General features: G+C 41.7%; 1 protein-coding gene across 2 annotated transcripts in view; it reads right to left on the reverse strand.

Moving 5' to 3' along the window:
* Positions 1 to 27878, reverse strand: part of prkcab (protein kinase C, alpha, b) — a 257860-nt gene that overhangs the window by 79786 nt on the left and 150196 nt on the right. For both annotated transcript variants that reach the window (XM_056249952.1, XM_056249954.1), the window contains exons 4-5: positions 18380 to 18491; positions 16542 to 16670 (exon numbers count right to left, since the gene is read on the reverse strand). In XM_056249952.1, the coding sequence (XP_056105927.1) occupies positions 16542 to 16670; positions 18380 to 18491 (241 nt within the window). The remainder of the gene's footprint in view (positions 1 to 16541; positions 16671 to 18379; positions 18492 to 27878) is intronic.

Below are 27878 nucleotides of genomic sequence, written 5' to 3' on the forward strand. Positions count from 1 at the left end.
CTGTTACGGTAATTTACCGGTATATTTGAAAAGGTCCCGTTCACACATGATCTGTTACGGTAATTTCCCAGTGTATATGAAAAGGTCCCGTTCACACATGATCTATTACGGCAATTTACCGGTATATATGAAAAGGTCCCATTCACCAATGATCTATTACGGTAATTTACCAGTATATTTGAAAAGCTCCTGTTCACACATGATCTGTTACGGTAATTTACCGGTATATTTGAAAAGGTCCCGTTCACACATGATCTGTTACGGTAATTTCCCAGTATATATGAAAAGGTCCCGTTCACATATGATCTATTACGGTAATTTACCGGTATATATGAAAAGGTCCCGTTCAAAAATGCTCTATTACGGTAATTTACCGGTATATTTGAAAAGGTCCCGTTCACACATGATCTATTACGGTAATTTACCGGTATATATGAAAAGGTCCCGTTCACAAATGATCTATTACGGTAATTTACCAGTATATTTGAAAAGGTCCCGTTCACACATGATCTGTTACAGTAATTTACCGGTATATATGAAAAGGTCCCGTTCACAAATGATCTATTACGGTAATTTCCCAGTATATTTGAAAAGGTCCCGTTCACACATGATCTATTACCGTAATTTACCGGTATATATGAAAAGGTTACCGTTCACACATGATCTATTACGGTAATTTACCAGTATATATGAAAAGGTTCCGTTCACACATGATCTATTACGGTAATTTACCGGTATATTTGAAAAGGTCCCGTTCACACATAGGGCCCTATTTTAACGATCTGAAACGCAAGTGTCAAAGCGCAAAGCGCAAGTAACTTTGTGGGCGGATCCCGGCGCTGTTGCTATTTTCCCGGCGGGATAAATGCCTCTTGCGCCAGGCGCAAATCTAAAAGGGGTTGGTCTGAAGTAGCTTCATTATTCATAGGTGTGGTTTGGGCGTAACGTGAAATAAACCAATCAGAGCGTCATCTCACATTCCCTTTAAGAGCAGGCGCGCTTGTTCTAAAGCGGATTCCTATTATAACGGCGGATTTGCCAGGCGCGCGCCAGGAGCGGTTCATAGCCGAGGAGAGCAACGTTCTCGTCAGGGCCGTAAAACACAGAGAAGTGACATTGGGGATGGAGAAACCCACCCAAATTAACTGCTGTTAAACAGGCGTATGATAATTTGGGTTAATGTGTAAGCTACATGTATGCTTTTATAATAAATTGTCTATCTATCTATCTATCTATCTATCTATCTATCTATCTATCTATCTATCTATCTATCTATCTATCTATCTATCTATCTATCGTAATAATGTATGATTTGCAAAAATGAAAACTGCTGCTTAGATGAGAGAATCAAAGTGTATGCGCGTTGTGCACACGCTACATTGATTATGGCCAAGCATGCGCGCTTAAAATAGCATAATGAACAACGCGCAACGCGCCACTGACTTTAGACTAGGTTTTTTCTGGTCAGTGGCGCAATTGTTTTATAGAACCGCAAAATAGCAAGAGGGAAAGTTTGCGCCGGAACACGCCTCCTCTTTGCGCTGAACCGCCCCGGGGAGCGCAAGTGTATTTCTTAGTTTACCGACGTGCGTCTGTGGAGGGAAAAGTCCGCTTTGCACGGGTGCAAAATAGGAATGATACATGCGTCAGTGTACAAAGTAATTTGCGTCGGGTGCAAGATAGAGCCCATGATCTGTTACGGTAATTTACAGTAAAGACTGTATGTGTGAAAGGGACTATTTAATGTCAATCCAGCCCTAGCAACCACCAACAACACCTAGTGATGAGGTCATTTACAGCTTCATACATCTTTCCTCTTACTGTTATTTATCTAGTGAGTATTATTGAGGTCTGATGATTGGTATTTTGCATCAGAATGTTTGGATAAAAGGTGAACTTTCAGAGATTTCCTCATTACTATGTTCCAATAGCACTACTATCAGTATTTTACCACGTTGCCCACATTATGCCATCATAAACTTCAGTAAATCATATCTTGCTGATCTCGATGGGTGGCAGCATAAATTCCTGATGTAATCTTCAAAGGCTATTTTTACATGTGGTTTTCCATGGACGTTCAAATCGCACAAATAGCCTGAGAAATTTAGATGTGCTGTTACATAACCGCCAAATGTCCAGCGCACTGGATGCTGGGTAATCTGAAAATGAGCTTCTTCCCATTGTTTATCCACACCACACGAAGGGTCAGCCAAGATTCCTCCGTCTGACTTCAGCCCAGAATAAACAGTCATATAAAATATCAACAATAAATCTCAATCAAAACACTCAATCACATTTATCTCTGTCCATTGGGAGTCTGTACTAGATCCTCAACATGGAGGAAAACCCCTCAGAAAGCTTCAGTAAGGGTACACACATAACATTTCCATAACTGTGAAAACCCAGCTAAAGTCTTTTTTTTTGTGATCCACTGTTTTCTACATAAAATAACCCTAAAGAACATTCTGTGAAAATATCTTTAATATTGACTGAGTAAGACCATGTTAAAACTTTTGCTGAATTTGGGGCTCAGAAAATCATCTTTTTGAGAAATTCCAATGTAAAAAAAAAGCTAATTTTTAAAACATTTTTAACACATTTTAAGCAGAATTATCAAAGGATGAACGATATATAGGCCACAATATCGGTATCGGCCAATTATCATTTTTAATGTTATCTTTATCGGCCCAATAAGAAAATGTGTCCGACATATTAAAGCCGATAAATAATGTATTATTTTCTTCAGCTGAGACACTTCAGATGCGCACTGTTCAACACGATGGTTTTGAATTGCTTGAAATATGATTGAAATCCCTTAAAAAAGGAAAATACAGTAAAGTGCAACAGTCTGTCATATCGGCTACATACAATTATATTGAGAATATTATAATTGTGTGGTTGGGACATGGATTTTATTGGTGAGACTTTTGTTTTTGTAATCAGACTCTCAAAAATTATTTAAAAATTTAGATTTAGATTTATCGTCCAATATATCGGTTATCGGCTTTCAAATATAAAGAATTATCGGTTATCGTATCGGTCAACATTTTCATATCGGTGCATCCCTAGAATTATCCTGACTATGTGCCATATACCACATTATAGCTCTCATTCTCAGTGATATATTCTCCCATTTTCAGTGATATATGAGACATTTAAAGGAAAATTTGTAAAGTTTGGTAAAAACAAGTCTATTTATTATGGCGTGCATGTCTAAAAAGCGTGAAACACTGAAACGAAAGTTACTTTATCCTCCAGTTTGATCTAATGCCTGGCAGCGAGAACAAAATGAGTCCCAGATAAAACCAGACAAAAGTATGAAGTGAATCCCAACTGGCAGCCAAATATCACCCACAGTCATCGCTTTAAATAATCAGGAAGTCATTGTGGACTGACATTCACATCTTTGGGCAGTGACGACTCTTAAGCGTTCAGCAGTTTTGGGAATCCAGAGAGACACTTGAGCCCTCCGTTACAAATGGGATCCACGAGAGAAGTGCTGATAGGAACCACCAACGAGTTTAACTGAAGCCATCGCCTCGGGGAGGTTATATAATAAAACCCTGGAAGAGGACAAACAGACTCCAGAAGTTCAGGCCTACAGAGAGCGTTCAGAACCAATGCCTCAAGGTCTCATATGCAAACGGACAACTTTGAAACACAGACCAGACCAGAAGCAATGCAAATTTCTATGATTAATACACTCAATACGTGATAAAGAGTTTCTCAGGATAGTTTAATTATGAAATGAAGCCAAGATTGAACCTTTAAAAATGTTTATTATGCTTTCAAATTACAGTCAAACCAAAATTTATTCAGACACCTTCAACATTTCCCAGTTTATTCTCTATAGTTTAGAAAATGGTAATAAAATATGACAAGAACTCAAACAATGAATTATGTTGAATATCTGTCAGCTGTTAAATGTAACTACACAATTAGATAATACCAGTTTAGCTCAACCGATTACCAAGCAATGCTTCATGTTGTTCAGTCTGTGTGTAAAAAGAGCATTAGCAATTAAAGAAAAAACACTTCAGCAAAACACGATCAGGTCAAAGTGTCGGAATAATTATTGCTCCCAAATTTGTATAAATGTTACTGGTAGTCACTGTATGAAGAGTTTCTGGGTATAATATGTCACAGTTTACTTTATTTTGCTAAGTCCATGAACTGAGCTGAACTGAACATAAATCTGTTATGTGATCTACTGACCACACGCAGAACTTTACTGACATTGGCGCTTTTTTAGTAAACCTGGCCCTATACATCACTATGGCTTGCAAGCAAGAAAAAAAATGGTCAGTAATATTTTGTAATGTTTTTAAAAGAAGTCTCTTATTGTGAAATATTATTTAAAACATCTGTTTTCTATTTGATTAATTTTTAAAATGTAATTTATTCCTGTGATGGCAAAGCTGAATGTGAAAACAGAGCTTAATATTTTTGTGAAAACCGCAATACATTTCAGGAGTCTCGGATGAATAGAAATTCCCAAAGAACAAATAGAAAATAGCAATGCTTTGTAACATTCTAAATGTCTTATACATCAAATTAATGTATCCTTACTAAATAAAAGTATTAATTCAATAATTTTTTTAGTATTTTAATTAAATTATTAATTTAAAAAAAAATCCCACCGACCCCAAACTTAAATATATATATTATTTTCCATGACTTTTTTAGGTCTGGAAAACACAGCTTAAAAGTTTCCTTGTATTTGTGTAAGAGCAGCGGATCATATATCATATCATACATTTTTGTTGGCAGAAAAACCCCAAAATAAAAACCTTTCCCCAGTCGCAGTGCCAGTGTCTATAAGAACAGCGAAACGATCACCAGTATGACACTGGTTAGACACCTCCACAGATGACAGTATGTGTCAGTCCCGCTGTATTGATCGAGAGTTTGAGACACTATACAGATCCCATGGGAAATCCCCCTCTCAGATGCCCTGATACCTCTGATCACAGCAGGGATCTGGTGCTCCACATCACGAGCTAGAGGAGGATGACCTGCTGACACAATCAACATGACTTCCCATGCAGGTCAGGACTGGTTTAGTGCTAGGACCAGATTTTTGGTTGACCAAACTGCTAGTAAATCTAATATCAAACACTCTAATTCTTAAAGAAGTAGTTCTATAATTTACTCTCCCCCACGCCATCCAAGATGTTCATGTCTTTCTTTCTTCAGTCGAACAGAAATTACGTTTTTTGAGGAAAACGTTCCAGGATTTTCTCCATATAGTGACTTCAATGGGGTCCAACGGGTCGAAGGTCCAAATGTGAGTTTCAGTGCAGCTACAAAGTCTCGACACGATCCAGCCGAGGAATAAGAGTCTGATCTAGACAATCCATCCGCCATTTTATACAAAAAATAAACATTTATATACTTTTAACCACTAATGCTCGTCTTGCACTAGCTGTGATGCGCCACACATTACGTAATCACGTTGAAAGGTCAAGCGGGACGTAGGCGAAAAACTCCATCTCATTTTCTATTCCAACTTCAAACTAGTCCGACATTGTTGTTTTATTTATGCATTTTATTTAAACACTCGGTCGGTTCTTCCGCCTACGTCCCGCTTGACCTTTCAACATGATTACGTAATGTGTGGCGCATCACAGCTCGTGCAAGACGAGCATTAGTGGTTAAAAAGTATAAGTGTTTATTTTTTTATAAAATGTCGGATGGTTTGTCTAGATCAGACTCTTATTCCTCGGCTGGGATCGTGTCGAGACTTTGAAGCTGCACTGAAACTCACATTTGGACCTTCGACCCGTTGGACCCCATTGAAGTCACTATATGGAGAAAATCCTGGAACGCTTTCCTCAAAAACCTTCATTTCTGTTCGACTGAAGAAAGAAAGAAAGAACATCTTGGATGACGTGGGGGAGAGTAAATAATCAGGAAATCTTAATTCTGAAGTTATCTAATTCACAAGTTCCTTTGCCCATATAATCTTTAAGCTAATAAGGTTAAGTGTATTTGGCTTGCTGTCCACAGTGGAGAGAGAAGCTTCAACTCGAGCTTAGATAAACCACTCCTCCCAAAATTACATTGTGAACTTCACTACCATTCAATCAGCATGCTAATATCCAGCACTGAAAAGCATGACCAAGGAGATGATGACTAATGTCTTAATGACTCGGATGTAAAAAGGGATGATGGATCGGTTCACTTGTTCACACCCGAGATCATAAAACCACTTTCCCACCAACCATGTGGACAGAAGTGTGAAATCCAGTGGACTCGAGTGCATCCTATGAACGCATCTTAGAATCTGAGGCAAAAGAGGGTTGTTTGTTTGTTGTTTTCTGTGTGTATTTGTTGTGTGGAGTACATGAGCACATGGATGCTCACAAACCCTATGAAGAACTCATATTCCTCACAGCTCCCGGCAGATGATCTCCTCAGACACAACAAACATGCACTAATACTTCCCTAGACAAATGGTTAGTTTGAGGATCCGTAAGCTAACATGACAGTATTTTTTATTATCATGAAAAAAAGTATTTTCCTTTCACTTTCGAAATAATAGTTAGATGTACCATGCAGACACTGTATTAAACCTATGAGACATTGTAATGGCTGGTACTCCTGGCCAATGGACAGTAAGTTCGCTTGCAAAATCAATGGACATTCTTTTTCACGGATAATAAACATTTAAACAACAATGTGCAAATTATGTTAAATTCCAGCATATTTGAGTACATTTTTTTTTCTACAATTAAACTGAATTATTCTATATGTTCTGTTTGCATCTTATTTTGACATTCTGACTGTTGTAGTTCTTGTTTCCCTAAACTGTTTATTTTCGATTTCCTTGGTTTCTGATTATGTCCTTGTTTGTTTCCGTGGTTACTTATGATTTGCACCTGTGTCTCGTTTCTCAGTGTATATATACTCCCTGTTCAGGCCAATCCTCTGTGGGTTATTGTTAGTGTGGTTTGCGTTTGTATTCTCCTGTGCATTTCTAATTGTGGTGGATTAAAGTCTATTGATAGTTGCATTCCTGAGTCATTCGTGTTTGGATTGCACCATACGCATTACATTATATAATTGGGATAGTTCACCAAAAAAAAAAAAATTATGTCATCTTTACTACTGTAGCTTTCTGGGCCTTGAAAGTTGCAATGACGTTGCGGCTGGTTCAGAAACCTCTCGGATTTCATCAAAAATATCTTCATTTGTGTTCCCAAGATGAACGGAGGTCTTACGGGTTTGGAACGACATGAGGGAGAGTAATTAAAGACTGAAATTTCATTTTTGGGTGAACTAACCCTTTAAGTGAATGAAAGGCAATAATCAACAATATGCGTTCACACAAATAACTTTTTATTTGAATATGCATTGATACAAATGACTTTATTTGAATGTTTCCTTGATATAACATGACACTGAGTTGTTAGAAAAGAAATGTGTATAGTGACATCATTGTGTAAAGGCTGTCCGAAAGAATCGGTTCTCGGAAATTAGTTGGATTTTACATTTTTACACAATTTTTTCCTTAGAGATGTCCGGATACAGACGACACCATTGTCAAAACGATCCCCATTCACACAGATCCGCTAAAACGGCTAAAAGCGCTGTATTCTGCTCCAGGCCAGTAGATGGCGATGAAACAATGTAGACTGAGCACGTAATACGCATGTGCATGACGTCATCGTCTTCAGAGATTCACGTTTTTAAAAGTTTGCGGCTTCAGGCTCCCAAAACGCCGTTATCGTGTAAACGAACGGTCAAACCCTATAAAAACGTTTACGTTTTTAGTTGAAAACAGTGTCGTGCAAACAGCCCTTCAGAAATCTTACAGAAATCATGGTTTCGATAAAACATCTCTATTTGTGTTCTGAAGATGAACAAAAGTTTTATGGGTTTGGAACAAAACGAAGGTGAGTAAAAGATGTCAGAATTGTCATTTTGGGCTGAACTATCCATTTAAGGGACATAGTGGATTAAAAAAAACGTTTTGTTGTGGTGAAAGAAACCCTGACTAACATCAAGTGCAGTTCAGGGAGAAAATAAAATGCAACAGTGACCCTTCTCTTGATAACTGTAGGATTTCCTGAATCCCGATGACTTCTCCAAATATAATAATCAGCAGACCAGTGTGTAGCATGTCTGTCTGTGTGTAAGGCCAGAGATAAGCAGAGATGATATTCACACAGCAGGGAAGAGGTGCCAGCGCACAGGAATGTGTTCACTGGAGCAAGAGTTTCTGAGCGGACACAGGCTGGCATACATAAAGCCCCATCATCACAACAGCCGGGCATCGGGCCAGGCATCTGGCACTAAAGCCCCCTCATACCTGCTGCCACACACAGACGCACACGCACACACACAATCTCTAAACCCACTCAACCCTCAACACATGACCTGCCATGATAGCTTAATGCAAACTGGCATTTTGTGGAAAAACAGCATCAAAGCATTATGAAATCTGAGTAATAAGACTAATGTGAATTTGCAAGGATCACGCAAACAGATAAAAATAGCAACATATTACATGAATTATACTAATAATGGAGGAGCATTAAAAAAAAAAAACAAGATCTACTGGAATAAATATCATTTTGTGATGCTACTTAACCCTTAGCTGACTGTATCATTTTTGACTTATCCTCTATATACAACATGATCATGAACTCCATGCTTTCTGTCATCTGATTGATGCTTTATACTTTTTTTAGCAAGTAAAAGGCTTTTAGTATAATTGTAAAAACGTCCCCCTTCAGTTCACGTGTGTTTTTGCAGATTTTTAGACATAAATAAGCATAAGTATTTAAGTATTATTTTAGTACGCATTATTTTAGTACAATACTAAAATAATTATTTTAGTAATTATTTTAGTATTATCAAAGTACACCATATTTTATATGGTCAATAATACTTCCAGATGACCACTTACTGGACTGAAGCAACTTAGGTCTACTTGATTATCCATACATAATTCTTTTTTGAAAATCATGTTAAAATGTGGGTATTACACTTGTTTTCAATCGCTAACAAGCGCTTACCCATACTTCAGATACTTTTTTCTAAACTCTTAACACAGACTTACACCTACAAAACACAATTGGCCAAATGGATAATTTTCTTCTCAAAAACACATTTTCTTAAATATATAGAAACTCTTCATTTCAAAATAGAACACATCTTTCTCTGCACACACTAACTTTACCAAAACACTGGAAATCTGACTTAAAAATGAAATAATTCTGTCAAAGAATAACACGTGTTTCCACTTCACAAGGTACATGCAGTCAATCAAAGTACACCAGGTTTCAAAATACTGGCTAATGGCTATTGTTGACATTACAAAAACTGCATAGACTTTAATGGTTTCAGTTTTACAGGTATTTGCATGCAAAACATGCAATCCACCATTTTTACACTTAATTTCTTGGTTGGGAACTGTATGTCCACATGTTCAGTAATGTTAACATTCAAAAGCATTCCAGTAAAAAGCAAATCAGTTTTTTTCACCTCTCACTGCTCCTGCACCTCTCACTGCATCTCTCACTGCTCCAGTACTTCTCACTGCATCTCTCACTGCTCCTGCACCTCTCACTGCATCTCTCACTGCTCCTGCACCTCTTACTGCATCTCTCACTGCTCCTGCACCTCTTACTGCATCTCTCACTGCTCCTGCACCTCTTACTGCATCTCTCACTGCTCCTGCACCTCTTACTGCATCTCTCACTGCTCCTGCATCTCTCACTGCTCCTGCACCTCTCACTGCATCTCTCACTGCTCCTGCACCTCTTACTGCATCTCTCACTGCTCCTGCACCTCTTACTGCATCTCTCACTGCTCCTGCACCTCTCACTGCATCTCTCACTGCTCCTGCACCTCTTACTGCATCTCTCACTGCTCCTGCACCTCTTACTGCATCTCTCACTGCTCCTGCACCTCTTACTGCATCTCTCACTGCTCCTGCACCTCTTACTGCATCTCTCACTGCTCCTGCATCTCTCACTGCTCCTGCACCTCTCACTGCATCTCTCACTGCTCCTGCACCTCTTACTGCATCTCTCACTGCTCCTGCACCTCTCACTGCATCTCTCACTGCTCCTGCACCTCTTACTGCATCTCTCACTGCTCCTGCACCTCTTACTGCATCTCTCACTCCTCCTGCACCTCTCACTGCATCTCTCACTGCTCCTGCACCTCTTACTGCATCTCTCACTGCTCCTGCACCTCTCACTGCATCTCTCACTGCTCCTGCACCTCTTACTGCATCTCTCACTGCTCCTGCACCTCTCACTGCATCTCTCACTGCTCCTGCACCTCTTACTGCATCTCTCACTGCTCCTGCACCTCTCACTGCATCTCTCACTGCTCCTGCACCTCTTACTGCATCTCTCACTGCTCCTGCACCTCTCACTGCATCTCTCACTGCTCCTGCACCTCTTACTGCATCTCTCACTGCTCCTGCACCTCTCACTGCATCTCTCACTGCTCCTGCACCTCTTACTGCATCTCTCACTGCTCCTGCACCTCTTACTGCATCTCTCACTGCTCCTGCACCTCTCACTGCATCTCTCACTGCTCCTGCACCTCTTACTGCATCTCTCACTGCATCTCTCACTGCATCTCTCACTGCTCCTGCACCTCTCACTGCTCCTCTCACTGCTCCTGCACCTCTCACTGCTCCTGCACCTCTCACTTCATCTCTCACTGCTCCTGCACCTCTCACTGCATCTCTCACTGCTCCTGCACCTCTTACTGCATCTCTCACTGCTCCTGCACCTCTCACTGCATCTCTCACTGCTCCTGCACCTCTTACTGCATCTCTCACTGCTCCTGCACCTCTTACTGCTCCTGCACCTCTCACTGCACCTCTCACTGCTCCTGCACCTCTCACTGCATTTCTCACTGCTCCTGCACCTCTTACTGCATCTCTCACTGCTCCTGCACCTCTCACTGCATCTCTTACTCCTTCTGCATCTCTCACTGCTCCTGCACCTCTTACTGCATCTCTCACTGCTCCTGCACCTCTCACTGCATCTCTTACTCCTTCTGCACCTCTCACTGCTCCTGCACCTCTCACTGCATCTCTCACTGCTCCTGCACCTCTCACTGCACCTCTCACTGCTCCTGCACCTCTCACTGCATTTCTCACTGCACCTGCATCTCTCACTGCACCTCTCACTGCATCTCTCACTGCTCCTGCACCTCTCACTGCTCCTGCACCTCTCACTGCATCTCTTACTCCTCCTGCACCTCTCACTGCTCCTGCACCTCTCACTGCATCTCTCACTGCATCTCTCACTGCTCCTGCACCTCTCACTGCATCTCTCACTGCTCCTGCACCTCTCACTTCATCTCTCACTGCTCCAGTACCTCTCACTTCATCTCTCACTGCTCCTGCACCTCTCACTGCATCTCTCACTGCTCCTGCACCTCTTACTGCATATCTCACTGCTCCTGCACCTCTTACTGCATCTCTCACTGCTCCTGCACCTCTCACTGCATCTCTCACTGCTCCTGCACCTCTTACTGCATCTCTCACTGCTCCTGCATCTCTCACTGCTCCTGCACCTCTTACTGCATCTCTCACTGCATCTCTCACTGCATCTCTCACTGCATCTCTCACTGCTCCTGCACCTCTCACTGCTCCTCTCACTGCTCCTGCACCTCTCACTGCACCTCTCACTTCATCTCTCACTGCTCCTGCACCTCTCACTGCATCTCTCACTGCACCTGCACCTCTCACTGCATCTCTCACTGATCCTGCACCTCTTACTGCACCTCTCACTGCACCTCTCACTGCATCTCTCACTGCACCTGCACCTCTCACTGCATCTCTCAATGCTCCTGCACCTCTTACTGCACCTCTCACTGCTCCTGCACCTCTCACTGCATCTCTCACTGCTCCTGCACCTCTTACTGCATCTCTCACTGCATCTCTTACTCCTCCTGCACCTCTTACTGCATCTCTCACTGCTCCTGCACCTCTCACTGCATCTCTCACTGCTCCTGCACCTCTTACTGCATCTCTCACTGCTCCTGCACCTCTCACTGCATCTCTTACTCCTTCTGCACCTCTCACTGCTCCTGCACCTCTCACTGCATCTCTCACTGCTCCTGCACCTCTCACTGCACCTCTCACTGCTCCTGCACCTCTCACTGCATTTCTCACTGCACCTGCATCTCTCACTGCACCTCTCACTGCATCTCTCACTGCTCCTGCACCTCTCACTGCATCTCTTACTCCTCCTGCACCTCTCACTGCTCCTGCACCTCTCACTGCATCTCTCACTGCTCCTGCACCTCTCACTGCATCTCTCACTGCTCCTGCACCTCTCACTGCACCTGCACCTCTCACTGCATCTCTCACTGCTCCTGCACCTCTCACTGCATCTCTCACTGCTCCTGCACCTCTCACTGCATCTCTTACTCCTCCTGCACCTCTCACTGCTCCTGCACCTCTCACTGCATCTCTCACTGCTCCTGCACCTCTCACTGCATTTCTCACTGCACCTGCATCTCTCACTGCACCTCTCACTGCATCTCTCACTGCTCCTGCACCTCTCACTGCATCTCTCACTGCTCCTGCACCTCTCACTGCATCTCTTACTCCTCCTGCACCTTTCACTGCATCTCTCACTGCTCCTGCACCTTCCACTGTATCTCTCACTGCTCCTGCATCTCTCACTGCATCTCTCACTGATCCTGCATCTCACTCCTCCTGCATCTCTCACTGCTCCTGCATCTCTCACTGCTCCTGCACCTCTCACTGCATCTCTCACTGCTCCTGCACCTCTCACTGCATCTCTCACTGCTCCTGCATCTCTTACTGCTCCTGCACCTCTCACTGCATCTCTCACTGCTCCTGCACCTCTCACTGCACCTCTCACTGCATCTCTCACTGCTCATGCACCTCTCACTGCACCTCTCACTGCTCCTGCACTTCTCACTGCATCCCTCTCTGCTCATGCACCTCTCACTGCTCCTGCATCTCTCACTGCTCCAGTACCTCTCACTGCATCTCTCACTGCTCCTGCATCTCTCACTGCACCTGCACCTCTCACTGCATCTCTCACTGCTCATGCACCTCTCACTGCATCTCTCACTGCTCCTGCACTTCTCACTGCATCTCTCACTGCTCATGCACCTCACACTGCATCTCTCACTTCTCCTGTTCATCTCACTGCCTCTCTCACTGCTCCTGCACCTCTCACTGCTCCTGCACCTCTCACTGCATCTGTCACTGCTCCTGCATCTCTTACTGCATCTCTCACTGCACCTGCACCTCTCACTGCATCTCTCACTGCATCTCTCACTGCTCCTGCATCTCTCACTGCATCTCTCACTGCACCTGCACCTCTCACTGCATCTCTCACTGCATCTCTCACTGCTCCTGCACTTCTCACTGCATCCCTCACTGCTCATGCACCTCTCACTGCTCCTGCATCTCTCACTGCTCCAGTACCTCTCACTGCATCCCTCTCACTGCTCCTGCATCTCTCACTGCACCTGCACCTCTCACTGCTCCTGCACTTCTCACTGCATCCCTCACTGCTCATGCATCTCTCACTGCTCCAGTACCTCTCACTGCATCTCTCACTGCTCCTGCACCTCTCACTTCATCTCTCACTGCTCCTGCACCTCTCACTGCACCTGCACCTCTCACTGCTCCTGCACTTCTCACTGCATCCCTCACTGCTCATGCATCTCTCACTGCTCCAGTACCTCTCACTGCATCTCTCACTGCTCCTGCACCTCTCACTTCATCTCTCACTGCTCCTGCACCTCTCACTGCACCTGCACCTCTCACTTCATCTCTCACTGCTCCTGCACCTCTCACTGCATCTCTCACTGCTCCAGTACCTCTCACTCTATCTCTCACTGCACCTGTACCTCTCACTTCATCTCTCACTGCTCCTGCATCTCTCACTGCACCTGCATCTCTCACTTCTCCTGTTCATCTCACTGCATCTCTCCCTGCTCCTGCACCTCTCACTGCATCTCTCCCTGCTCCTGCTCATCTCACTGCACCTCTCACTGCTCCTGCACCTCTCACTGCATCTCTCACTGGGCCTGCTCTTCTCCCTGGGCCCCTGGCTCTTACAGTGTTTGCCTTTTTCTGTTTCTGTTTCCAAAAACATCACTCCTCAAAGTCCTCCTTTGACTGTATAAGTGTCAATGTAATAGAAAAATATAACCCCTGCCATTGAGTCTAAAGCCCTATTTGCACGGGATTAGTATTATCTGGGGACCTCGTGTGAATTTGAAATTACCTACCCACATCTGAATTTCGTGTGGTGCATTCGCATGGGATAAGCGAAGCCTGCGACTCGAATTTACTGACTTATCTCCCGGATAGATGTCATTAGGCTATTGCTTGGAAATGTCTTGTCGTTATTATATATATAGCTGTATGATAAACAGAAGAATTGTCCTTACCGTATGCTGCTATGAATGTCATTCATCTCCATCTAATCATTCTTTTAGTTTTTGCTCTTCTGATGGTTTTCAGCTTTCTCTTTCTGCAAATTGTATAGTTGTATGGTGTATAGCGATATGACCCAGCACCCAAAATACTATCAAAACACTCCAACGCAGCCTTTATTCTTCGTGAGAGATGGAGGAAAAAGCGCACAGGAAACAAAACCTTGAAAAAATTATAAACGACCCCGCCAAATCACAGAGATGCTGATTCGCACGTGACTAATATTATCACAGGACCTCGGTGTTCGGCAAAATATGGTAGGTCATTTGCGGGGGAATTTTTACTTTACAAATTACAGACATGGCCAATTCGCACGGGATTAAGATCACAGACAACCTCCGCAATTATTACAAATGACTAGAGGTCACCAGGTAATACTTATCCCGTGCGAATAGGGCTTAAGCCAGACTGGAATCAGCTGTGGTTGGCCCAATTTACCCAACATAAATAAGCTGTCGGTCAATTATTCAATTGTTTGTTTATTATCAGCTGAGATATATTGTTTTTGAACTGATATCATTGCAGGAGCAGAGGTTTTTATACTGTATCTAAGGTTTGGAATATTGTTTTTGCTATTGTGGGATGGTGTGTGTTAACATTTATAAATACTACAAAAACAATCCATAATTTTGTTGGGAGGTAGCTTGTCTGTTAAGAAAATGTAAGCATTGTGGAAATGTGTTCACTGACTACATATTGTGTGAAAACGACATGAAATATGTTGAATGGTATGGCCACAAAAGACCGATGCTGTGCTAATTGTGTTTAGAGTTTTGAAAGTGTGACAACTGGTTGGACAGACGCTGTTAGCGACTGAAAAAAACTGTAAATATGATCATTTTTGAGAAATGTTTATTTGTACGTATCTCTCAATCATCATTGTACTGCATTAAATTATATGTTTTGATCACCAGATTAAAAACTACAGAGCTTTGATAATAAAACTATAATATAATAAAATTATATTATATTATAATATATTAAGTGCTGGGCAACGATTAATTGCGATTTTTTCACATGCTTTTGCAACAGTACGCGGCGCTGCGCTATGAAACCCATTCATTTCAATGGCTTGCGCCGCGCGAGGACGTTTTGTTGCTTCGTCGACCAAAGTGCAAGCGGATCTAGCTAGACCGGAAACAAAACAACAGGCACGACGCCGCACACACTTGTCTGGGCTTGCGAGCCGGCCAAATAGTAGGTTAACGTTACGTTTTGAGTGGATGACGAGCGCGAGACGCCGAAATGGATGCCAATAAGATTCTGAATGGAAAGTTTACTTTTAAAAAGTTGCCAAATGGTCCCATTGACAAGACCAAAGTGATCTGTGTGTTTTGTCGTTGTGAACTGAGCTATCATCATCGCAGCACGTCCAGTCTGAAACACCACTTGATAATGGCCAAGCACACACACACACACACACACACACACACACACAGCTGATGCGAATTCTCCGCCCCCTCGTCAATATCAGGACCTCGTCAGTCTTTCTTTCACCCTTTTATTGATGGACAGTGTTACATTGTGTGAGAGATTATTTGCTCCAAGTGAGAATGTTAGTGTGAAATTGAACACAGTATATGTCAATGTTGTTTTCAATAAAAAACATTTGCACAAACCAAGCCGATCCACTTTTCCATGTTGATAAGAGCATTAAAATGAGAAAAAATAATGGGACAAAAAGAAATCAGGAGACATTTAGATTAGATAAAAATGTGCGATTAATTGTGATTAATCGCGAGTTAACTATGACATTAATGCGATTAATCGCGATTAAATATTTTAATCGTATGACAGCACTAATATTTATACATAATTTATATTATATATAAATGTTTTATATAGCACATTTTACTTAATTATATAACACATTTTTCTTAAATATATAATCGTGATTAATCATTGCCCATTACAAGCATCAGGATTTCATCTTACTTTCTGACCATATAATACCAAACCCAGTCAATTTCGCCGAAAAGTCCGGCTTAAGTCCAGTTATGACATTTGTCATGTTTTCAATCCCCACTAATGATGGCTATTCTGGGATATTCCCAGTGCGAGAGGGGGGGGTGCTGACCTGTGACGTGGAGTCTGTCTACGATGACCTCGATCTTGAGGAAGATTCTTCCTCTGCGCTCGGTGTGGTCGGTCCCGCACAGACTCGGCACGTTCATCACACACTGCTTGTGAACGTTCATGTCACAGGCTGAGAACAAGAGAGAGAAACATTGGTAAACGCTTCGGGATTAAACATAGTAAAGTCAACATGAAATAACGTCCAAGACCCCGACGGAACAGATCAGTGTATGCAGGGCTTGATTTTATCTATTGAGAATTGATTTAATTGTGAACATTTGTCTATAACCACAGTAGCCAATGTGCGATATGATGGCTCTGTACTTCTGTTTGCTGCTTTTCCCTCTGTGGTCTTAATAAAAACTACTGAAGTTGTACATCTAGCTGTACATCAGGGTTGCCAGATCTGCCTAACAAAACCATCCCAATTGCTATTCAAAAAACACACACACACACACAAAAAAACGTTTTCCAGGGGGGTAACATTGTGTTACGAGTGGTAAAAACCGATTGCTTCAACCCATGGACCAAAAAACAACCCGTGGCAACAGTGTAAAAGTTGCCCAATTATGCAGGAAAACCACAGACTTGGCAAGACTGCTGTACATGGACCACAAACCAGAGCCATTAGAGATTGGCTGCCACACAAAAAAAAAGCTTTTTCAAGGAAATATTTGTATGAACGTGGGCATATGAGCATTCCTAGCATCTTCGCATGATTCAAAGCCACTTTCCATTAGTAGCATAAAAGCTCTAGACCTCCAACCTGATTCAAAGCTGTTAAGGCCAATTCACACCACACAGACAAACGCCAACAAATACCAATAAATACCAATTTTTAATTACTGAGTGTTTACTTGTCTTTAATAATGCTTCAAATGTATATTAGTTGGGCTAGTTGATATTCTATGTTATTTTTTAAACCACAGGCAAACGCTCCTTGTGTAATTGTTCTTTTTGTTCATGATATTCAGCTACAATTAAGTGTTTTAAAATAAGACTAAATGTGAATGATATCTTAGTTTTTTTTTTACCTTAATGGAATCAGAATTAGGAATCAATACGAATCGGAATCGATAAGCAGAATCGGAATCGGAATTGTTCAAATTCAAATGATACCCAACCCTATCAACAAACAAGTTGGCCGTTGGATTTAGATTTGGACAAATGCTGATATAACATGGTCAGTCAGGTGAAAACAAACCCCGATCAACGCCAACAGCGTGCTTGTAGGCGTTTGTTCGTGCGGTGGGAATTGGCCTTTACTGTCATGTTGTTATTAACTTTTTCCCCCCTTTTTAATAATATCAACTGCTGAAACACTAACGTAAGACATGAAAAGTGTATTTTGAAGGTGAACCCTGTCAAGTTCATGAGCACAGACAGCAAACCTTGTTTTGTTGGAGTGTTTTGGCAGAGAAAGTGTGTGTGACCCATGCTGAGGCTGTTGTTGATATGTGGAAACAGAAATTCGCTGTGGTGTGTCGTCTCAGAGAGGTGTGGATGAGCACATCCCATTTATGCTGCTATTCCCACATAAATCTCCCTTAAATATGTTCTTATTGAAATCTGTGACAATGAAACCCAGAGCGCTTGAGAGGAACAGGAATGTTCTGGTTGAAACGAAGGGGGTGTCTCTAGATCTACAGATCGAACCACATTTGACCTCATTATGGACAAGAACAGCAGAAACAGATTAATTTTGTAGGCCTGGGGCAGGAGCTACCCTTTCAAACGGGTCTGAGGCCAGCTCTTCTTTTATTTCCTTACAGGCTTCATCTAGATTTGGTTAAGAGAAGATGGTCTTGCGTGAGGGCATGAAGGGAGGTCGATACTCACTGTCGCATTTCATGCCCTGGTGGAGGAGGCCGTACAGCAGCGATCCGCAGTGGTCACAGAACGTGGGACTGCCGTAGGTGTGGATCTTAAACTTGTGCTTGCTTCTGGGATCCTGCGGAAACATGGAAAAGAGAGGAGTCGTTTACAACTGGACTAAGAAAATCATTCATTAAGCGTCTAATGCAAACTGTGCACTACATAGTGTGCTGCCTGCAGGGATGACATGGTCTTTGGTGAGCAAAAGCTCAAGATATTCTTGCATTTTATTCTATGACACCAGTAATATCACCTTGTGATTTTTTTAAAGCTTGTCTTTAAAAAGGTTGGTGCTTATAAGTGGCTAAAGAGGACATTAAACGTCATCACAGCGAACAAGCAAACCAGTTGACTCAATAGTCGACTTTCGAAGCCTGATTGTGTTTATTATCGAGCTCTTGCAAACTATTCTACCTCAAACTTTCAGGGAAAATGTTTTTAAATAAAGACTGAGAGAGTTGTCAGAAGCTTAATGATGCAGATGTTGAAGTAATGCCATCGTATGTAGTTTGTTTATAGCCTATGTTTGGCTTTTTACTACTGCCCATTGTATTTAGTCTTTAAAATTCATAAAAAATTGTACTTTGGTATAAAAAAAATATTATTATAATGAACAAAATGTGTAAGAAACTTGTTTTGGCCACAGAGCTTATTTTCGGCAATAATCCGAAAGCCAATGGAAAAATCCATTTGGTATTTTGTCGAGGGGCTTACAGGTTGGCCTACAAATATATGTCATCACTGCAGCACAGTGAAACTCCAAATCCAATCTGACTGACTGTCTATACACAACTTCCAGGAGTCAATGTGGCTTATCAGTCCACCAAGAAACAAAGAAGTTTTCATGCTTCTACAAAACGCCTGAGAAGGGAACGAGACGCTGCGTCGAGAATCGACACATTGGGGAACGCCTTCAGCGTAACGCGGCTGAAGCCTGTATGGAACTAGTCCAATCTTGATTGGTGTTGCGTCATTACGTCACTGGGAGCCCCTCTTGGAGGGAGACCCCTGCTAGCAGGGCCTTAGAGGATGCCACTCCTCTAGTTGAGTGGGATCTTATCAGGAGAGGTGAAGGCAAATCACGCGCTTCGTACGCTGAAGAAATAGTGTCTACTGTCCATCTGCTAATAGTTTGTTTAGAGGCAGGGGAACCCTTCTTAGGTGACCCAAAACACACAAGCAGCTGGTCCGACTTCCTCCAGCCCGAGGACCTGTGTACGTAGGCCTCCAGAGCTCGGACCGGGCATAATAGATGTAGCTTAGCTTGATCAGCCGACACATGTGGTGGAGGATGAAATGCCTGCAAGATTACAGACCATGCCACATTTGCAGGCACCGCAGGCACATTGCCAGGTCTAGGGTGGAGAATGACTCTCACTCTGCCAGGAGCGAACTCGAGGCAAGAGGGAGCAACGGATAGCGCCTGCAGGGCCCCCACTCTCTTGAGGGACGTAATAGCTAGTAGGATGGCTACCTTCAGGGTTACAAATTTCTCGGACACGTCGTCCAAAGGTTCGAAGGGTGCCAGGGATAACCCTTCAAGAACCACTGCCAGGTCCAATGTGGGGACCCTTGTCCGGACGACAGGCCTCATCCTCCTGTCTCCACGAAGGAAACATACTATAAATGGGTGTCTCCCCAAAGTGCCCACCCCTAGAGGCATGTGGAAGGCAGCTATGGCCGCCACATAGACCTTCAGCGTGGACGGGGAGAGCCCGTCAGAGATGATATTCTGCAGGAACTCTAGCACTGAAGCCACTGGGCAGTTAACTGGGTCCAACTGATGTTCTGTGCACCATAAAGTAAATACATTCCATTTTAATGGATACAGTTTCCTCGTGGATGGGGCTCTAGAGTTTAGGATGGTCTCAACAACCTTGGTTGAGAGACCAGCATTCGTGAGTTGGTCCCCCTCAGGGGCCAGACCCACAGCTTCCACAGCTCTGGCCGAGGGTGATATATTGTGCCCCGAGAAAGAAGGTCATATATTGTGCCTGAGAAAGAAGGTCCCTCCTGATCGGGATTTGCCACGGAGGGCCTGCTAGGAGCAAACTTATCCTGTGCCGCCGAACCCTCTCTACAACCCCTGGGAGCAGAGCGATCGGGGGTAATGCGTACATCCAGTCCCAGGGGAGCTGGATGCACGGGGGAAAACCAGAGCGGACAGTGTGTGTTCTCGTGAGAGGCGAACAGATCCACTTCCGCCTGACCAAACATCCTCCATATCAACTCCACCGTCTCGGGGTGGAGTCTCCATTCCCCGGGCCTCAGCCCCTGCCTCAACTGAATGTCTGCCCCCACATTTTTGTCCCCAGGGATAAAGATTGCTCTAATTGAGAGTAGTTTGCCCTGGGACCACAGAAGAACCTGATGCGCCAGTTTGCATAGAGGGCACGATCTCAAGCCCCTCTGCCGATTTATATATGAGACCACCGACGTATTGTCTGTTCGCACTAGAACATGATGGTGAACTTGGTGGTAGGCAGTTGCTTTTTTCACTAATTCTATTACCTGCTAGGTTAAAATTGTTAGTATGAGAAACAGTAATAGTGATGCTTGACTTAGCAAACATCGCTAATAATTAGGGCCGGGACTAATTAATTACACAAAAAATAACACGTTAAACACTTATTTTTGCACCGCGGAACGTTTCTCACTGGATGAGTTTTGGCGGACCGATTATACTGGAGCACCAACTAGCGTTCATGATGACTTCAGACAACAACAAACCACAGTGAACATGAACGAAGAAGCTGACGAGACAGCTTTGGTTGGCCCCGTGGATGGGACATTTTGTTATAAAAAACGAACGGATGAAAGCTTCGATAAGAGCATGGTTGTGTGCAAGCTATGCAACAAGGAATAATTCGCTATTGCTATTAGTATAGTAATATGCTATTGCTACACTTAAGGGTAAAAATTGCACTGGTCTGCTGGACTTGGTTGAACAAAAATAAACAATATTTTGTTGATTAAGCTTATGTATTCAGTCATTATTCAATGGTATACTAAAAATCCATGTGAAAAAAAATACTTCTCAAATATTTCTGCAATTAAAATGCGAATAATTTCGATTAATTAATTACAAAGCCTCTAATTAATTAGATTAATTTTTTTAATCGAGTCCCGGCCCTACTAATAATCAAAATTTTCCATATGCATCATTGAAATTGAGAGAAGAATCCCAAGGTGACCGTCAACTGGTAACCAAAAAAGCAAAAACAGTTACCTAACAGATGCTGACCGCAACAGCAGGTCAAACGCTTTGCTGCTGTTTCTGTCCAAAAGCAGAAAGTTAATCATAAGTCTGCGGGGTTATTTCACTGGGCCATGCAAAATAGGGCAACCAATTAATTTGTCTCTGAGTGGTCTGAAATTAATGAGAATTTGACTGAAGTTGAGGGGTCTCGACTTTTACCATAACTGAACCATTAATCTGACATTAATAAAGAGCTGTCAGCCTTTGGTTCAACTGCACGGAAATGCCGAGTCAAATGACTGTTAGGAAGAATTTCTATATTTTATCACTTCTATAACAGGAACTAGATCATTCCACTAGTTAGTGTAAAAATTTGTAGCAAATAAATGTAAAAATGAAAAACCCTATGGTTCAGGCTTTCCTTTGACTCTTGAAAGCTCATGTTTCACAAATCAGCCATGGTAAAAAACAGACAGAATGATGTTTGTTGCCCACAAACAAATTGAAAAAAGCTTTTTTCTTTTTTAAACGAGGCTCCAGTCTGATTGACTGAGGTTTATATCAGTCTATTGAGAAACAATGTCATGTTCACAAGTTCCCAGGTTGCTAATGAGCATTTCTGAGGAAGAACTACAAAGTTCCTGGCATTCATGTTCAAAGGCATTGAATATCTGAAATATATATTTCACAGTTTACTTTGAGGTATTAATGTGCCTTGGGATAAACGGGAAATAGTCCAACAGTATTCTGCTTTGTTTTCAGAGTTCAAGAATTATTACCCATGAACAGACATGTGCACAAATTATTGTACAGACCTCTGCACTATTATTTAGTAGTTTTACACAATTATTAAGTAGTTGCCATGTCTATTATTTCTGGTATTTGTGATTTCCAGATTTACCATGCTTGCAATTATGCATAATTTGTGCATAATCACAAGCAACTGACTCTAAACTAAACCCTAACCCTAACTCAGGGTTCCTACAGTTTTCTTCAAGTTAAATTCAAGTCTTTTTATGACCTTTTTAAGACCAATTACATAAAAAATTAATACCTATTCCACATCCCTACCAGCAAAGAAAAACAAAATCCTTGAACTTGTGTTCATTTATTTTTCAAATGTGGAATGGGTAAAAGATGATAAGCCAAGCAGGTGTGAAAAATAAAAACATTTCAGTAGGCCAAAAGAAAGTTTGCCATGTTAAGTTATTTTTTAACATTAGCTATTCCATGCTGGGAAACTGAGAGACCCCTGAACAATAAACATCGAAAATCATAATAATCGTGGTTGACAAATTAAACTTTTGAGGAAAAATACAATACGGAGAAATTACATATACAGCACAATTTTTCAGACCCAGACATCAAAATTCAAGACTTTTAAAAGTATTTTTAAGGTATTATTTCCAAATTAATAAATTCAATGCTTTTAAGGCTTTTTAAGAGCCCGCGGGAACCCTGCTAACTATACGTTAAAGCACTTATTTGTGTAATTACACTGTCACCTTAATATAAAGTGTGACCATGATCACTGCTGGGTTTGCTCCTATCAAACAGCTTGTAGACTGTGTAATTATTTCATTTTAAAAATAAAAGAAATTCAGACAGTCTCTTTATGTCTAACTCCTGGCCAAAAGACTCCTGGCCAGGATGATAACCTGAAAAGAGTAAAAGACTTCATGTCAACAGTCAAAGGCCTGTCTACACAAGATTAGGCTTAAAGGATTAGTTCACTTCAGAATAAAGATTTCCTGATAATTTATTATTAATTCTGCATTCTTGCATACCATACATATAGTAACACCTCAAATTATCTCACAGAACCGCCTAAAAGGACCAACAAATGAACCTCAGGAGGTGGTCTAAGCATGGTTCCTTGCAGATGGTTCATTTTCAAATTGGTTAGACCATTTAAAGTGTACCATGTCAAACACGCTAGAGTGAATGCTGTGTGTGGTAATTAACAGTGCAGGTATTGCTGTTTCTGAAGAGCAGGAATTGAGTGTCTCGGTTCAGATCCACCTCATGTAGTGTGTTATTTCCTCCAGACAGCTTTTGTCAACCTGTCTAAGCACTAATTGAAAAGGCCAGAGAGCAAGCAAAGCAAAGCAGATGCAGTCTATGTGTCGGCCTCCTGGCCAATGGAGGAGCGTGTGATGAAAACAAACAGTGGACAGACCCCGAGAACCCGTGATTGGCACAGAATGAGTCACCGAAGCTCTCTAATTACTACCATGGCATTTTAAATAGCAATTTGGCTATTTTATTCTCTGTTTCTGGCTTGTCTCGAGCTGCTGCGACAGAAATATGGCACAGTATTAACTCTCGATGGCTGCATCCCAATTTCCATACTTCTTGAATGCACTAAACATATTTACTTTGCTGGTAATGGGAAAGGACATTTGAGCAGATGGTAAATCAGTACACTGGAACTGGGACACTACTTTAAGTTCGTCTTCGCCGGTGTTAGCATCTAGCAATTGCATTCCTTTAAAAGTCATTATTATTTCACTTTTAGGCTCAAACATTTCAACAAAACAGCATTCGGATTGTCAGTTAAAGGGGTGGTTGATTGTGATTTCAGTTTTTCTAGCTTTAGTTAGTGTGTAATGTTGCTGTTTGAGCGTAAACAACATCTGCAAAGTTACAGCGCTCAAAGTTCAAAGCAAAGGGAGATATTTCCTTTTACAGAAATGGCTTTATAAGGACTACAACAAACGGCTGGTAGGAACTACAATGAGCTTCTTCCCGGGTTAGTGACATCACAAACCCTAACATTTACATAAACCCCGCCCCCGGTACACGATTTATAGATTATCATGACAGAATATGCTAATCAATGCCTAGAAGATAGCTAACTCCACATCAGCTTCATAAATTCACCAACTAGCCATTCAGAAACGTCCTGTTGCTCTACATGTGGTCACTTCTTCTTGAGTCTCTCCATCTTTGGCCGACTCCGGTTTGAACATAAAAGGCTAAAAGTTTTTGAGATTTTTCACACACACAAGCTCTTGAAGCTCCGCCCTCAGCAGCAGCTCATTTGCATTTAAAGGGACACACACAGAAACGGCGGGTATTTGCTCACCCTCAAAAAGTGACAATTTTAACATGCTATATAAAAATATCAGTGGGTTTTTTTGAGCTAAAACTTCACACACACACTCTGGGGACATCAGAGACTTATTTTACATCTTGTGAAAAGTGCATTATAGGACTTGTTGTTTAAGAGGCAATGCACTTTATTTGAATTAGATTTAAAAGTTTTTTTTGTTTGTTTTTCTAATAATAAAATGCATGAATCATTCAAAATAAGAACTGTACTGTGAATTAATGTTTGCAAGTTGACTTAAAAACAATTGCCGTGGCAGCTTCGGCCTCGCATTCTTTGCATCTTTGTATAAATGAAAGTGTTGAAAAAGAGCTGCCAAAGCTGTAGTGCAATGGGTTGTTGGTTATATTAGCCCTCATATCATTCATGAATTTACACTGGAAAAAGTTAACTATGCAGCATAGCTATGGCAAAACTAATCACCATTTGATATTTCTTTTAAAAAGGGGACATGGTCTTTAAAACGTCCTTCCTCAACTTCAGGTCAATCTGAAATACGTCAACACATTAAGTAAAACGGCGCTCTTCCATTGACTTCACAGGAAGTGAAATAAAGAAATGAATAAATCTTTTTTTAACGGAGCCTTCAAAATAAAGCAGTTGCCAATCGCTTGTCTCAATGCATCCAAGCCAATGGAGTTAAACATGTCATTGGCCAGCCCATCATATGTGCACTTCTGAACTCTGTATCTTGTGTATTAGAGGCCTGTATCACCTCTCTTTCATCTCTACGCTCTGTTCCTCTCATGTTTATCCTCGTTTCCCCATCGTTCACTCAGCCTGTGTGTTCTGTCTCTGCTCATGCCATGTGTGATATAATCAGCTTTACCGCTGTCGAGTGAATCAGTCACGGATGAAAATAAAAGCTCATCGTCTGCCTCTGTCTTTTTCCTCCTGGGATGAACCGAGGATTGAAGGACGGGTCAGTGAGTGTGTGTGTGTGTGTGTGCACGTAGCCAACGGTGCATATGACCTTTTATTCCTGGTCTGCGCCGCTCTACACTTCCACGCTTGCCATCTTTTCCATGGCTGGTGTCCATAGCTCAGTCGGAGAGCCAAAGACACGGGACATGACACAAGACCTCATCAAACACCTCTGAAACATGACCTGAGAGACGAGGAAAGTCAAAGCTGTAACAGCGACTCCAGCTGGAGACTTTGCAGAGAATATTCAAGCTTCCTTATGAGCGTCTGATATCGCAGTGATACTGCAAACCTGTGATTATGATTCCGGTGTACATTAAGGGTTTGTGATATGTATCCTCTACAATACTATCGTAATGGTTGTTTTAACGACGTGGAAGCTGACATTATCGAGTATTTCACTCAATTTGCAACAAACAAAAACACGCCTTCAGAGTTGCACACTTTCACGGCATGATGTAGATTAGTAGATTGCAGTTAGAATGACCCAAAATTTCAAAATATGGGGGCAAAAATGCCCGTCTGTGAGGTTTTGTCTTATATATCTATATGATATAGTAAATCAGTATCAGAAGCACTTACAGAAAATTGATTTTACTGTTTACAAGTAATGTATATTTCAGTAAACAAGAAATTAATATTGTGGTTTACTGTCAATATGAAATATCTGTTTTTGTTATCTGCAAAAAACTAGTTCTTAACAAAGCTGCGACGAAACCGTTGTTATTGTAAACTGTTGTACATTACTGAGTGAATCAGTGTTTCTGAAGGATTCAATGATCCATTTATTAAGACAATCACTTGCTTTACTCCTGAACGAATCAGCCGTTTGAACAAATCTGTTGAATTAATGAATTAGACAGTGACTTGCCACCACCGACTGATGGTTTTAGTTTCAAAATAGCATTATTTATGCAATAGCAGTGTAAATACATCTAAATGTTGCTTCTGTGCCACTTCTGCAGGGCAAAAAACAATGTATTTTGTTGATATGATTTCATTCGATTGGTAACAATTGAATTTATTTACCGGTACTTAAACGCATTCTCAGAGAGCAACATTGTATCGGCCTAGATCCGGCTCACATCTGAGCCTTGTGGAATCCACTGGGCCGACACTATGTTGCTGTCTGGGGATACATCAGATCTTTATCGACCCAGGACATCATTCACTACCCTCCCCTCATTCATTTTTTAAACTTAGACATCAACCTTCTTAGTATTCCTTTGGTCATGTACTTTGGTCAGTTTTACGCTGTGTCTAAATGTGCTTTGTAAATTAAATTTACTTACTTACTTACTTACTATTCCTCTCTATTCATTATAGTTATAGAAGGATAGTTTTGAGAATATGTTTGAGATGGAGAATATGAGCCAGAAGCTGATCTAAATATTGATTTTGAAGATGATGTTGAGAAGGATAGTTTTGAGAATATGGTTGAGATGGTGAATATGACCAGAAGCTGAATGTACTGGGGAAGTGAGATCTGATGATGACACTGATGATGATGATGATGATGATGATGATGATGATGAGAATAAGCGAGATCCATCCGTTTTAGATATAGATCCGGGTCACTAAAGACCCGAATAGGTGATAATGATTGGCGAAACATTTATGCATTTAACTGTTAACTGTAAGAATTTGACAAAAAAATTACGCTTTAGAACAAAAATGTCCAATCAAAGGTATAAATTCTTCTAAAAATCAATTTAAGGTGGTAAAAAAAATATGAAAAGGACCATTTCTGCCACTGATATGACCTACTGCACAAAATATGAGTCAGCTGTCTATGACAGGCCATTGCTATCAACAAAATCCCAGAAAATATAGAGATTTTTTTATATCAATAACGCACATACATTTGTGCGTGCCGTTACCATACTTTCCACTTTTTGGAAAGAGTCTGAGCAGCTGACAGGAGCCTTTAAACTGCTGTAAAACCAGCAGAACAAACCAGCCAACAAACACAAGTCATATTCTTTCTTTCAAGCTGTTTTTCTACACAGGAGGACTGTGAATGACAGCTGTGCCAATTTAGCAGAAATCTGAGTTCTGCGGCCACAGATTGCCTTTCACACACACGACAACCTCCCCAATAAAGCAAGTTATCTCATCAGCTTTGGCTGCTATGAAGAGACACAGGAGAACACACACTGCGCTTCAGTCAGATTAAAGAAACAGGCTGTTGGCAGATATGATTTTAATAATGTTGGCACTCACATCAG

Source organism: Rhinichthys klamathensis, unplaced genomic scaffold, assembly GCF_029890125.1.
Source record: "Rhinichthys klamathensis goyatoka isolate OS25496 unplaced genomic scaffold, OSU_Roscu_1.1 h1tg000065l_1, whole genome shotgun sequence".
Taxonomy (NCBI): domain Eukaryota; kingdom Metazoa; phylum Chordata; class Actinopteri; order Cypriniformes; family Leuciscidae; genus Rhinichthys; species Rhinichthys klamathensis.